General features: G+C 32.9%; 1 protein-coding gene across 1 annotated transcript; it reads right to left on the minus strand.

The window, feature by feature from the left end:
- Positions 1-10,084: 10,084 nt before the first annotated feature.
- Positions 10,085-16,312, minus strand: oprd1b (opioid receptor, delta 1b). Its single transcript, XM_081388589.1, has 3 exons — positions 15,843-16,312; positions 12,419-12,771; positions 10,085-11,708 (listed from the first exon to the last, which is right to left on the minus strand). The coding sequence occupies exons 1-3, from the start codon at positions 16,079-16,081 to the stop codon at positions 11,161-11,163; spliced, it is 1,140 nt and encodes a 379-aa protein (XP_081244715.1). The 5' UTR covers positions 16,082-16,312; the 3' UTR covers positions 10,085-11,160.
- Positions 16,313-16,387: the final 75 nt, after the last annotated feature.

Below are 16,387 nucleotides of genomic sequence, written 5' to 3' on the forward strand. Positions count from 1 at the left end.
CAGTGTAATAATACATTGTGTCATTATACCTTTATTACAGTTTAATAATACATTGTGTAATTATACCTTTATTACAGTGTAATAATACATTGTGCTATTATACCTTTATTACAGTGTAATAATACATTGTGTAATTATACCTTTATTACAGTGTAATAATACATTGTGTCATTATACCTTTATTACAGTGTAATAATACATTGTGTAATTATACCTTTATTACAGTGTAATAATACACTGTGTTATTATACCTTTATTACAGTGTAATAATACATTGTGTCATTATACCTTTATTACAGTGTAATAATACATTGTGTAATTATACCTTTATTACAATGTAATAATACATTGTGAAATTATACCTTTATTACAGTGTAATAATACATTGTGTGATTGTACCTTTATTACAGTGTAATAACACACTGTGTTATTATACCTTTATTACAGTGTAATAATACACTGTGTTATTATACCTTTATTACAGTGTAATAATACATTGTCTTTAATACCTTTATTACAGTGTAATAATACATTGTCTTTAATACCTTTATTACAGTGTAATAACACATTGTGCTATTATACCTTTATTACAGTGTAATAATACACTGTGTTATTATACCTTTATTACAGTGTAATAATACACTGTGTTATTACAGTGTAATAATACACTGTGTTATTATACCTTTATTACAGTGTAATAATACATTGTGAAATTCTACTTTTTTAAAATATAATAATTCATTGTGAAATTATACCTTTATTACAGTGTAATGACATATTGTGGTATTATACCTTTATTACAGCGTAATAATACATTGTGTTATTATACCTTTATTACAGTGTAATAATACATTGTGTTATTATACATTTATTACAGTGTAATAATACATTGTGTAATTATACCTTTATTACAGTGTAATAATACATTGTGTTATTATACATTTATTGCAGTGTAATAATACATTGTGTAATTATACATTTATTACAGTGTAATAATACATTGTGTTATTATACCTTTATTGCAGTGTAATAATACATTGTGTAATTATACCTTTATTACAGTGTAATAATACACTGTGCTATTATACCTTTATTACAGTATAATAATACATTGTGTAATTATACCTTTATTACAGTGTAATAATACATTGTGTAATTATACCTTTATTACAGTGTAATAATACATTGTGTAATTATACCTTTATTACAGTGTAATAATACATTGTGTAATTATACCTTTATTACAGTGTAATAATACACTGTGTTATTATACCTTTATTACAGTGTAATAATACATTGTGAAATTATACCTTTATTACAGTGTAATAACACATTGTGCTATTATACCTTTATTAGTGTAATAATACATTGTGTAATTATACCTTTATTACAGTGTAATAACACATTGTGCTATTATACCTTTATTACAGTGTAATAATACATTGTGAAATTATACCTTTATTACAGTGTAATAACACATTGTGCTATTATACCTTTATTACAGTGTAATAACACATTGTGTAATTATGCTTTTATTACAGTGTAATAATACATTGTGTTATTATGCTTTTATTGCAGTGTAATAATACATTGTGTAATTATGCCTTTATTACAGTGTAATAACACATTGTGCTATTATACCTTTATTACAGTGTAATAATACATTGTGTCATTATGCCTTTATTACAGTGTAATAATACATTGTGTCATTATGCCTTTATTACAGTGTAATAATACATTGTGTAATTATGCCTTTATTACAGTGTAATAATGCATTGTGTTATTATGCCTTTATTACAGTGTAATAATGCATTGTGTCATTATGCCTTTATTACAGTGTAATAATACATTGTGTAATTATACCTTTATTACAGTGTAATAATACATTGTGAAATTATACCTTTATTACAGTGTAATAACACATTGTGCTATTATACCTTTATTACAGTGTAATAATACATTGTGTCATTATGCCTTTATTACAGTGTAATAATACATTGTGTCATTATGCCTTTATTACAGTGTAATAATACATTGTGTCATTATGCCTTTATTACAGTGTAATAATACATTGTGTAATTATACCTTTATTACAGTGTAATAATACATTGTGAAATTATACCTTTATTACAGTGTAATAACACATTGTGCTATTATACCTTTATTACAGTGTAATAATACATTGTGTCATTATGCCTTTATTACAGTGTAATAATACATTGTGTCATTATGCCTTTATTACAGTGTAATAATACATTGTGTAATTATGCCTTTATTACAGTGTAATAATGCATTGTGTTATTATGCCTTTATTACAGTGTAATAATGCATTGTGTCATTATGCCTTTATTACAGTGTAATAATACATTGTGTAATTATACCTTTATTACAGTGTAATAATACATTGTGAAATTATACCTTTATTACAGTGTAATAACACATTGTGCTATTATACCTTTATTACAGTGTAATAATACATTGTGTCATTATGCCTTTATTACAGTGTAATAATACATTGTGTCATTATGCCTTTATTACAGTGTAATAATACATTGTGTAATTATGCCTTTATTACAGTGTAATAATACATTGTGTAATTATGCCTTTATTACAGTGTAATAATACATTGTGTCATTATGCCTTTATTACAGTGTAATAATACATTGTGTAATTATGCCTTTATTACAGTGTAATAATACATTGTGTAATTATGCCTTTATTACAGTGTAATAATGCATTGTGTTATTATGCTTTTATTACAGTGTAATAATACATTGTGTCATTATGCCTTTATTACAGTGTAATAATACATTGTGTCATTATGCCTTTATTACAGTGTAATAATACATTGTGTAATTATGCCTTTATTACAGTGTAATAATACATTGTGTAATTATGCCTTTATTACAGTGTAATAATGCATTGTGTTATTATGCTTTTATTACAGTGTAATAATACATTGTGTAATTATACCTTTATTACCGTGTAATAATGCATTGTGTCATTATGCTTTTATTACAGTGTAATAATACATTGTGTAATTATACCTTTATTACCGTGTAATAATGCATTGTGTAATTATACCTTTATTACAGTGTAATAATACATTGTGTAATTATACCTTTATTACAGTGTAATAATGCATTGTGTCATTATGCCTTTATTACAGTGTAATAATACATTGTGTAATTATACCTTTATTACAGTGTAATAATACATTGTGTAATTATACCTTTATTACAATGTAATAATACATTGTGTCATTATGCCTTTATTTCAGTGTAATAATACATTGTGTAATTATACCTTTATTACAGTGTAATAATACATTGTGAAATTATACCTTTATTACAATGTAATAATACATTGTGTCATTATGCCTTTATTACAGTGTAATAATACATTGTGTAATTATACCTTTATTACAGTGTAATAATACATTGTGTAATTATACCTTTATTACAGTGTAATAATACATTGTGTCATTATGCCTTTATTTCAGTGTAATAATACATTGTGTAATTATACCTTTATTACAGTGTAATAATACATTGTGTAATTATACCTTTATTACAGTGTAATAATACATTGTGTCATTATGCCTTTATTACAATGTAATAATACATTGTGTCATTATGCTTTTATTACAGTGTAATAATACATTGTGTTATTATACATTTATTACAATGTAATACATTGTGAAATTCTACTTTTTTAAAATATAATAATTCATTGTGAAATTATACCTTTATTACAGTGTAATAATACACTGTACTATTATACCTTTATTACAGTGTAATGACATATTGTGGTATTATACCTTTATTACAGCGTAATAATACATTGTGTTATTATACATTTATTACTATGCAATAATACATTGTGTTATTATACTTTTATTACAGTGTAATAATACATTCTTATTATACATTACAGTCCCATAATGCATTGTGTCATTATGCCTTTATTACAGTGTAATAATACATTGTGAAATTATACCTTTATTACAATGTAATAATACATTGTGTCATTATGCCTTTATTACAGTGTAATAATACATTGTGTAATTACCTTTATTACAGTGTAATAATACATAATTATACCTTTATTACAGTGTAATAATACATTGTGTCATTATGCCTTTATTACAGTGTAATAATACATTGTGTAATTATACCTTTATTACAGTGTAATAATACATTGTGTCATTATGCCTTTATTACAGTGTAATAATACATTGTGAAATTATACCTTTATTACAGTGTAATAATACATTGTGTCATTATGCCTTTATTACAGTGTAATAATACATTGTGTAATTATACCTTTATTACAGTGTAATAATACATTGTGTCATTATGCCTTTATTACAATGTAATAATACATTGTGTCATTATGCTTTTATTACAGTGTAATAATACATTGTGTTATTATACATTTATTACAATGTAATACATTGTGAAATTCTACTTTTTTAAAATATAATAATTCATTGTGAAATTATACCTTTATTACAGCGTAATAATACACTGTGCTATTATACCTTTATTACAGTGTAATAACACATTGTGGTATTATACCTTTATTACAGTATAATAATACATTGTGTAATTATACCTTTATTACAGTGTAATAATACATTGTGTAATTATACCTTTATTACAGTGTAATAATACACTGTGTTATTATACCTTTATTACAGTATAATAATACATTGTGTAATTATACCTTTATTACAGTGTAATAATACATTGTGTAATTATACCTTTATTACAGTGTAATAATACACTGTGTTATTATACCTTTATTACAGTGTAATAATGCATTGTCTTTAATACCTTTATTACAGTGTAATAATACATTGTGGAATTATATTTTTATTACAATAATACACTGTGTTATTATACCTTGAAATTATACCTTTATTATAATGTAATACATTGTGTTATTATAACTTTAATACAATGTAATAATACATGTGTAATTATACCTTTATTACAATGTAAAATACATGTTTAATTATACCTTTATTACAGTGTTATTATACCTTTATTACAGTGTAATAATACATTGTGCAAGCATACCTTTATTAGAGTGTTTTAAATACATTTATTTCAGTGTAATAATGCATTGTGTAATTTTAGCTTTATTACAGTGTAATAATACATTGTGTACTTATACCTTCGTTACAGTGTAATAATATATTGTGTTATTATTAGTGCTGTCAAAGTTAGTGCGTTAATAACGCGTTAACGCAAAATCATATTGACGGCACAAATTTTTTTAACGGCTGATCAACGCAGCGCATATTTTCTGTTTGACCCGTGGCCCAACCCCTAGTTGAAGAAATGGAGATACACAGTCTTGCCAATTTAGCGACATTGCAGACCCCTTTAGCCATTTTTTCCCTTCAAAAAAGCGGCCAAACCTTATTTAGTTTCTGAGAATCGCCGGTACTGCTCTCCCAGCATGCGCGCGCACCTCTCTCTCTCTCTCTCTCTGTGCGTCTCGTAGTATCTTTAATTCAGTTAAACACAGATATTATGTTGCTTCTCTAATTTTACATGCAAGTATAGCCGAAATCACAACACAAATATTGTCTTTATCTTATGTGTATTTGATTTCATCAGACGACGGCTCGATTATCAGGATTTTTGTGCAGATTAACGTCTTGGAAGGGAGAGCTGGTTATGTTTATTGGGTTGCATTTCAGTCACTATTTCATATTCATTCCATTGTTTGACAAAAGAAACAGTAAAATATACCAATGAAAACAGTTTTATTCAGAATTTAGCTTCATTAAAATGGGCACAGAGACAGACAAACTAATGTAATAATAAATAATAAATAATAAATGTTCATTTAGCATTTTCAGAAGAGCTGCCCTGTCATCTAAGCATGTTTGTGTTAGTAAATTACTCAGTGCAAAGAAAGAGAATAATTAGAATCTGGTATTTCTTTGTTCTTTCTACATGTGTCTAATAGACATGAACAAGTTCTTTGAAAAACATCTATGACCTTTGAAACATGTCTTGTCTTCATGCTCTATGTTGACTATGGTTTCAATAATAAACATACATTTGCATAAAGCATCGATATTTATCCATGCCCATGTTGATTTAGAGTATTACAAACTTGAAAAGTTTTAATTTAAGGTACATTTAGAACAAATAAAAAATGTGCGATGAATTGCGATCAATCGTGAGTTAACTCATAACAATCATGCGATTAATCGCTATTACATTTTTTTATCGATTGACAGCCCTAGTTATTATACCTTTATTACAATGTAATTGTGTAATTATACCTTTATTACAGTGTAATATAAATGTGTAATTATACCTTTATTAAAGTGTGATAATACCTTTATTACAGTGAAATTATACATTGATCACCACATTTCTCAACACATTAAGTCATTTTACGATGCGATAAGGGCTCCCCCTCCCTACAAAAGCCAGTTTAACCACTGGGTACTGTATATACTGAAAGTCACAGTGAGCAGACAGGACCCCTATTTTCAATTGTGCTTCAAAACGAATCAGCTTGATAATGAACAGATAGACTATGAAATGTTTAGTTTGACGTCCTGTGGCTGACAAACAACATTTTCTGCAGATCAACATCTTTCACAGTTTCAGGTCCTGTTTCATACCCTGTTTGTGAAAAGTGCAGAAATTGAGAGGGTTGATTTCCATAAATATGGTTATTTATTTAATTCCATTGACAAATGATTTATTATTATTATTATTATTATTATTTCACTAATGGTAAAACATATCGTTCAGCAAAGCCTAATTAATGTCATTAACATATAAACTATCACCAGTCAAAGTCATTGAGAATGGCGAATGGCCTATTATGCCCCCTTTTACAAGATGTAAAATAAGTCTCTGATGTCCTCAGAGTTTGTATGTGAAGTTTCAGCTCAAAATACCCAACAGATCATTTTTATAGCATGTTAAAGGGATAGTTCACCCAAAAATGAAAATTAGCCAATGATTTACTCACCCTCAAGTCATCAGGTGTCATCCAAATGACATTCTTCTTTTAGACAAATACAATCAAGAGTTATATAAAAAAAAAATGTCCTGGCTCTTCCCAGCTTTATAATGGCAGTGAATCATTGTTTCTGTTTTGAAGTCCATAAAAGTGCATCTATCCATCATAAAAGTGCTCCAGACAGCCCCGGGGGGTTAAAAAAGACCTTCTGAAGCAAAGTGCTGCGTTTGTGTAGGAAAAATATCCATATTTAAAACTTTATGAAGTAAAATAAGTAACTTCCGGCCAAACGAACATACGGATTCCACTTAAGTCTAAAGTGCAACTTATGCGAGTAATGCAACGTACTGCTGATATTTACACTACGCCATGACGCACTGCGCTTACTTCTGACGTCACAAGTTGTGTAAGTGGAATCTGTATGTTTGTTTGGCCGGAAGATAGTTATTTTACTTTATAAAGTTTGAAATATGGATATGTTTCTTAGACAAACGCATCGCTTCACTTCAGAAGGCCTTTATTGAAGACAGAACAGGTACAGTTGGGGCGCTTTCACACTAGCACTTTTGGTGCGCACCCGGGGTCGAATGACATCAGAGTTCGGTTCGTTTGGATGATGTGAACGCTGTCTTCCGAACTCAGGTGCGCACCCGCGAACCGTACTCGAGTCCGCTCATAAAGGTGGTCTGGGGTACGGTTCATGTGAACTCGGGTACGGTTCGCTGCTGATAACGCAATCGAACCAAACCGCGGAAGTGAACCGCTATTGTTGACGTAATGTGTCTTCGGCGGACAGCCCGCTGTCTTTGAAACGTTTTCAGAATTTTTGCGGCAGACAGACGCAAGTGTGTTTCTGTATGTCTATGTTGAAAACAAAACCAAAGGTTAAAAAAAGAAGAAAAAATGTCAACCGAGCAAGTCTATCCATTTGGGCGCCTTTTCATTCGCGGTTACCAAGCAACACCATTACGCCAGCTGCAGCCTGATGACGCAAGTGTACCGCGGTTCGGATAGAAATAATATAATGTGAACACAGTCCATTGGGGGCGGGGGGAGGGGAGAGCAATCGAACTCGGGTTCGGAACAGGCAATCGAACCAAGTGTGAAAGCGCCCTTAGTCTGTTGTAGCAGACCCCGTCCGAATGATTTTACTGATGAGTTTTATGAAGTTTATTGTATATCACACAAAAGATGAAGCATCTGTTTTCACCAGCAGAAAATCACAGTAAGAGCTGAATAAAGCACAGTACAAGAAGTGCACATTAAAGTCTTACCCATAAACTCTCTCTACCTTGCATTATCATCAACATACACAGCAAATTACACAAAGCAACTCATTACAACTAACAGTAAACAAATATATACAGACCTTATGCCTTTTCGAGGGGTGCGCAATAAACTGGTAAACTTTATATACGTAAAACAACTCAGATGAACTGTAATAAAGTATGTGCCCTCCCTTTCATTACTACTGTAATCAGTATGGCTCCGGAGACTATAAGCTGGATCACCATCAGTTGGTACTGACAGTGTACTACTCGCTCAGGGCGGGTCTATGCTAATACGGCAGAGTTCGTCAGCAGTCGTGGGCGGGGCCTGTACAAAGTGACATCACTTTGCACAGAATCTGCGAACGGCTTGTTCTGAGACACTGCTTATGATTTATGGGGATTAATTAAGAGTGGTTAGATTTTTATCCATATAGGGTGGTTGTTTACACCAAAGTCCCTGTCAAGGAAAATCTATTTGCAACGCCTCCGGGCGGCTATTACTAAGTCCTACACTGTAAAAAAAAATGTTCATGATTTTTTATCACAACTTTTAATCTTTTGTCAAATCAACTTAGATAATTAATGTGGTTCAGATAACATATAATTTGAGGTTCTGTTTATTAAACCATAATCTTTTGTCAAATCAACTTAGATAATGTGGTTCAGACAACATATATTTTGAGTTTCTATTTATTAAACCAATCTCTTTGTTGCATTAACTAAAGGTTTAACTTAAAAATGTAAGTTACCAGGTTGCCTTAAAATTTTGAGTTCATTGAAATTAAAAAATTGAGTTAATGCAACAAAGAGATTGGTTTAATAAATAGAAACTCAAAATATATGTTGTCTGAACCACATTATCTAAGTTGATTTGACAAAAGATTATGGTTTAATAAACAGAACCTCAAAATATATGTTATCTGAACCACATTAATTATCTAAGTTGATTTGACAAAAGATTAAAAGTTGTGATAACAAATCATGAACATTTTTTTTTACAGTGTATCTATTTGAATGGGGGAATCCTGAAATCTCAAAAACTGCTTGCCGAACTCACAACTAAATAACATATTTCAAACAGCAAAAAATCTGACATAAACTGTCCCATAAATGTTGTTTCTTATGCTCAAATAGCATTAGAAAAGCTTAGTTTTCAGGCTAGACCAGCCAATGCACATGTGCAGTCCTAAGCGCGTCTCAAGTTTCTATGGGAACCAGAGCTTCTAAAACACTGTGTAAAACACTGTGTAAAAGTAAATTTTGCATAATAGGTAATCTTTAAATTTCCAAATATCTACAGTTCTCAGACTCTCTGCCACGAGGGAAAGTGCGTACGTCTGCTCAGACCCTGACATGGTGCCAAGCACTTTTCCACATCAAATGCCTTTTTTTGGCGTGGATTTTAGCGTACGCACACTCGAAGGCTCCAGCTACTTTATTCAAAGCACTTATCCAATATATTGCAAAATGGGGTCTATAGGTTGTCTGCTGAATGTAATTATGTAAAAGTGCTTGAGTCTCCAACCTTTACAAGTACCTGTGGAAAAACAGCTTTTTTGGGGCTTTTGTGTTATATTTTTACCAAACAAAATTTAAATCTTTAAAACAGTGTAAAGGGTGGCAGGCTTATCATTCATTATAGGAGATGATGAATGTATATTTTAGATGCTAAGGCACACTCAACATGTGGGAAGAGAAAATTGTTGAGATAAAGGTTATTTTTCCCAACACCCATGCAATCTACAGAAAAATGTTAATAGGCTACTTAAGCTTTCACACTGACAGTTCAGATAATTGGTGACGTCTAATTTCCATGCATCCATAAAAAAATTTATTCATGAGGAAATATGCAACGGTTTTGCAAAAGTACATACAGGTTCTACAGAAATGTAATACTCACTGCTAATACATAAACACATTACTGACTGGAAAAAGTTTGTTTATAACAGCTCAAGAAACTAAACTGTCCTTTTACAGCAAAGCTGACATTTAGAATAAGACGCTAATATCACAAAATCAGTCGTTAGATGTGGATTTGAAAAAGGTCAAAAACAGCCATTCTGCACTAATAGCAATGAAATGCAAGGATTGTTGCAATAAATACTTCATAACAAATAACTAAGAAGAAATTATCTAAGAGACCCTCTGTGATACTCAGAATATGTCTAAACACTGTACACTTCATAGTCAAAGGTTATCAAACACCTTCACTAGTAGCACAAAATTACACATTATCAAGCACCATGAAATGAACAATGTGTCAAGAGTTTATGTAACAGTGTATTTTAACAGCGATCCTAAGGAAAGTATTCTGTCATCCATGCAAAACCTTAGGATGAAATTTTGGTCCATTCTCTGTATCTTTCTCCATATATCTTTATCCTGAAATCCTTCATTGTTCTGTGAAAATTGAGCATTTTTGTCTCTCTAAATTTTGCTGTATGAGAAACTGAATTTGTGTATTCAGTACATCGTTTGTCCTCAGTAATAATGCATTTCAATAACAAGATCCCACAAATCCCAGGGAAACGCATTCACTTTTATTTAAAAATCCAATTACGGGAATCCACTCTGATGGCTCATACACCACTAATAATTGCAGATTTCCTATTGACCGTTCCAAGGCCACATTTTTTATGTTTTTTCCACTGCATGATTAGAATCTTGATGGTCCAAATGATCTCATTTCCTCACTTTGGAAAACATTTAGCAGATTATTTTCCCACCAACGAACCAGCATTTTGCCTTTCTGTATATAAGCTTGTCGCCAACTTTTTTTTAACCTCAGAGGAGTTTAAAACTCAGTGGTGGAGATCTGGGTGACCTCAGACTGCAGGTCTTTCTGTGTCCTTGGTTGCGTACCAGGAGGCATCTGGTCCAGGTCTAGTCATGCGGGCTGCTTCACTGAATCAGACTTGCCGCACACTGAGATGGGCTCTCTCGTGGCGCAACGAGGTCTGGAAAAGCTGCTGTGCTTCATGCGGGAACGAAAGGGCACGCATAATTCTCTGAAGCACCTCTTGAAGTTTTCATCCAGGAATGCGTACAAGACCGGGTTGAGGCTGCTGTTCATGTAGCCAAGAGCAATACACAGGTGCCAGCAGGTGACAATGACCAGATTCTTGTTGTTGACCTCCACCATGGTCCTGACGATGATGAAGATGTGGATAGGGGTCCAGCAGATGATGAAGGCTGCCACCACCACCAATACCATGCGGGTGATACGCCGGAGGTTCCTGTCCTTCTCTTTGGAGCCGGACAACAAGCGCACACTCTTAAGGCGAAAGATCATCAGGCCGTAACAGATGGTGATGACCAAGACGGGAACCACAAAGGCAAAAATGAAAACACAGATCTTGGTCACAGTATCCCAATACTGCGGATTTGAGCCTGGGAATTTCAACATGCAGAGCGTTTTGCCTGAGGGGAATATAACTGTAAAGAAAAAGATAAGAAGATTTGTTCATTTGTAATTTAATTTTTTATTTATTAAATGCAATATTATAACGCCAGGTGACGACAAGTGACTCCCTGTGTCAGAATATGCCTACTTCCCTACTATATAAGGAATAGGCAAAAAGATTATAAAGTGCATATCTGATAGATGCTTTACTATCCCATGAGGCCTCTCAGAGGAGCTGTGAATGGCAGTGAAGCAATGCGACGCAGGCAGGTCACATGATTTTGACAACATGAAGAATAGTTTGTTCATACTTCTACCCATATTCATTCTATAGTAGTACTGCAAAGTATGTTTCAAACCAAATATAGAACCTAACAGTTTGCAATTTCGGTGCATCAGTTAAGTGAGTCATTGAATTCAATCAACCGATTATTTAATAACACTGATTTCTTCAGAACCCGAAACAAGCAATTGTCTTAATGAGCAAGCATTGAATCATTCATTCAACTGATTTGTATAAAAAGAATAATTCATCCACAGTGAAACTGTGTATTGCTCGGAGAGCGTTAACTAATTCAGTATGGTTTTGTTAAAAACGATTTTGTTAGCAGAGCAAAAATAGACAAAGTATGGTAACTAGCAATTTTGGATCTAAAATATAAGTTACTCAAAATTAACATCTAGTTTATTGTGCTATAAAATCAAATACTTCTGTATTTCCCCCCACTCACTTTGTCCTCACCTTTATCTGTCACTGTAACGGCCATAACCATGACTGGGATGCCGATAGCAGAGGAGAGAATCCATATGCAGATGTTGATGATCTTTGCTTTGACAGGCGTGCGGAAGTCCAGGGCTCTCACTGGATGGCACACGGCAATGTAACGGTCCACACTCATCATCGTCAATGTGAAAATACTGGTAAACATGTTGTAGTAGTCAATAGCCATGACCACTTTGCACAACAGCTCACCGAATGGCCAGGTGCCCATGAGGTATTTGGCACTCTGGAAGGGCAGAGTACTGGTGGCTAATGCATCGGCCAAAGCCAGATTAAAGATGTAAATGTTGGTAGCTGTCTTCATCTTTGTGTACCTGTTGAAGAAAAAAAGAGCAAAAGTCAGCCTGAGAGAATAAGCTACACAAGCACTTCATAGTTTTTGAATGTCGATCAGCTGCACCTGCGTTTGCAATGACGACATGAACATTCAAGAATTCAGATGCAGATGAATGATGAATTGGATGCGCTGATTGTACATGATTTGAGGCTCTTCTCACTTTTGCCCTTTCATTATAAATATGAGATGATTAGCATGAGCACATATTTCCATTCGTGGTTGATCATCATTTAACACCCTTCTAAACTGTATTCAACGTTTATTCCAATAATTAAAATGTTAACAGTAAAATAACTTATTATAATATATATAGTTCAGATGCAAAAGCCTCTAAGTGCCATCTGAAATTTTCTTCTAGAATGATCATTTTTATCAAGCTCCTTTATTTAAGTTCAGTAATTTCACTTAAATGGCAATGAAATTACCTATTAGTTGTCATTTAAGTGAAATTACTGAACTTAAATATACGAGCTTGATAAAAATGATCATTCTAGAAGAAAGTTTCAGATGGCACTTAGAGGCTTTTGCATCTGAACTTTTCATAGGTTATTATAGGCTATAATGGCTAAACAGCTATGTATATGGAGAAATAGTGAAAAGGTGTAGTTACAACATCTACCAGCAGGGGCTAACAACATGCTTTCATTAAATTAAGATGTCTCAATATCATACAATAATCAGTTTATAATTTTCTCTGTATTTTTTAAATTAATAATGGGCTGATGTATGATAGGGTTGCCTATAAAATGATGCAAATAGTTACTTAAGAAAAGATCAATGCCAAAGGCAAAAATTGTAATCCACTGATTATCCTCTCTTTGAGATTTGTCTGGAGCCCACACAGTGATCTCTTTTGAGGACTTAACATTTGAAGTCTCACAGCGCTGAAGAGAGAATACAGCACATCCATTAGTGACACTACAGTTTATTCCTCTCTTTGTACATGTCTACACGTGTAGTGAGATGAATAAATCCATTATTATAAGTTCCATTAAGTCTTTAGTACTGAGTGCATAACATGTTTTGTTGTATATCCATGACTCATGTTTGCATCTCCTATTTTACACTGGCCGCTAATTCATAAGGAAAAACTGGTTTGCTATGCTAAATTTGTAGCATTGCCATCAATCACGTTTTTCATGCTCATCATGGAACACATTTCTGCAACAGGCCTTGTTGTTTAGAGGTAGCGCCATTATATTGACCTCTGAATGGTGTGTGTGTGTGTGTGTGTGTGTGTATATACATATATATATATATATATATATATATATATATATATATATATATATATATATATATATATATATATATATATATATATAGCTAGAGAAGCAAATAGTTTTTGCTGCTGTTGTTATTTTAATCAAAAACCTTAATACATTTGTTTCTGCTGTCTTGTCTTTTAAGGACACTTAGATATTTTTACTGGGAAACCAGACAAAAATACCATTTAATAATGGCTTTTTGGTGCAGTGTGAGAAATAATGGATTAAAATGAGGGGGAAACTTTGATGTAGATGCAATCTTAAATGCATTCATATCAAGTTCTCCGTCTGCAATTGAAACTTTAGGGGGAATTATTAATGAGTTCTTTTCACACCAGACTTCCTATTGTACAGCTTCATCCTTCCAGGCTGTAGTGTCTGATACACTATAATACTCTCTTCTGCTATATTTTTTTGTATGTCTCCTCAAAGGTAGGCAATCCAGAGATTCCGAATATGATTAGTCCATTCAGACTTTCCCTCCTAGGCAATGGCTTTGCACTCTTGAATATAAGTGCTGTGAATAGATAGAAAGATCTGAACCACTCGCTTGCCAAGGGCTCTATTTATATTCAAAATCTTTTTGGTTCCCTTCCATTTTCTTTTCTAAATCGAGCTGTAAAATGCATGTTCACTTTAATAGTTTAGTTTAAATGTATCAATGCAATCTAACAAACACAACACCTTTAGCTGAATTTCCTACGTTATAAAAAAAAAAATCTTATTTTTTGGAGTTCCTATTCTGTTCATTTCCTTACAGCGTTCTACTGCTTATTTCATATTTGGAATGCCTGAAAGGTATTATAAATAGAATGCTTTATGAGTTCATTTAAAAGAACTCTGATTAGTTCTTTATAGCTGTTTGAAATGGTTTTATACACTGTAAACTTGGGGTTAAGGAATTTGGGGTTCTTCAGATAAAGAAAATTTTGCAGAACCTATAGGCATTTTAAAGGTGCCTCAAAAGACCCTAGTCAGGGTAGCAGTATATTTAATTTTTGAGTTTTGACAAGCATGAAAACAAGGCTGTGAGCGATAGAAGTAGTGTGTTAAAAAAAATGTTTACAGTGTTTAGGGTTCTTACAGGAACTTATGGGTTTAATTTTTAAAAAGTTTCTTGAACTTTTAGAAAGGGTGCATAGAGGTTCTACATTGGCCATTGGGCTTTCCAGGTGGTGATCTGAAATGTTGCCTGGAGGATCTTTTTATTTTACAGTGATAAAACCAGGATTTACAAACATGACATCATAACTCTGATAAGAAATGTAGTTTTCATTTTATTGCAGAACATTTTAATAGCTATACACTTAATATATAAGACACTTCAAGAAGAATTGTGATTCATTGTTAGCTTAATGAAGCCTTTTGTGCGAAATAGATATATATATATGAGAAACCCCCTGGCTTTGTGGTCAACCTCAATAAAAGGGAACTCTCCACCCTCAAATGAGCACATCAAAAAATCTTACTCCTTAGCTTTGTCTTTCATCTTCTCCCACTTTATCAGATTGCAGTCAAACTCCCATGTCCAACACATTCTCTGTAGGCTACATGCTATATATTTCCCGGGTTCAAATAGGTGACGCTCTTTATCTTTCTCTTTAGACTTTGTGCACTTATTGTACAGAAAACCAGCAAAGTTTGGGCTAAGATGGTCATTTCTCAGTAGCTATTAATGGCAAGTGGTAAATTAAATAATGAATGATTATCCCAGCTGCATAGACTTTTGAAGTAGGCCTAGGCTACAAAGGATATTCATTGAATAAACTAGTTCTCTTACCTGACCACACCGTACATAACCAGGATATTTCCAAACAGTCCCACCACGCATATGACTGAGTACAGCGCGGTGATGCACACAGCGATAGCGACCTCACTGCTCCCTCTCACCGCCTTCGGCTCGCTGCCCTTGCTCCAGTTGGACAGAAGTCCCGCTGGTTCCTCCAGAAAGCTCGAGTTGTGGAGAATTAAAGGATTCTGTTCGAGAACATCATTAACCGTTACTGTTGGAGGCTCCATTATGCGCTTCCCTTGTACAATGCCAAACGTCTTCTAATGTGACTCAAAAACGGGAAGATCTTAAACGTATATCGTTAATCTAAAAGGTATAGAAAGATATAGAACAGCAGATATAAGGACATCAACTCCACTGGTCACTTTACGCAGCTCTCCTTTTCTCTTCTCCTCTGCTCGGGAGCGCGCACTCGACTTCCAACTGCGCGTGCTGCTGTACATGCGCTCGCACTTTCTCCCGAACTACAAACCATGTGCATAGTGGAACACACTAAAAATCTGCGCCCACACACAAAAGTGACACATTAGACA

The sequence above is a fragment of the Scardinius erythrophthalmus genome (assembly GCF_964197995.2).
Source record: "Scardinius erythrophthalmus genome assembly, chromosome: 16".
Lineage (NCBI taxonomy): Eukaryota > Metazoa > Chordata > Actinopteri > Cypriniformes > Leuciscidae > Scardinius > Scardinius erythrophthalmus.

Excerpts from the sequence above, each read along its gene's own strand:
- oprd1b (XM_081388589.1), bottom strand. The coding sequence starts at position 16,081 with ATGGAGCCTCCAACAGTAACGGTTAATGATGTTCTCGAACAGAATCCT. Across the intron at positions 12,772-15,842 it reads GTTATGTACGGTGTGGTCAG|GTACACAAAGATGAAGACAG; the intron begins GTAAGAGAACTA and ends TTTCTTCAACAG. Across the intron at positions 11,709-12,418 it reads CGTTACAGTGACAGATAAAG|TTATATTCCCCTCAGGCAAA; the intron begins GTGAGGACAAAG and ends TTTTCTTTACAG.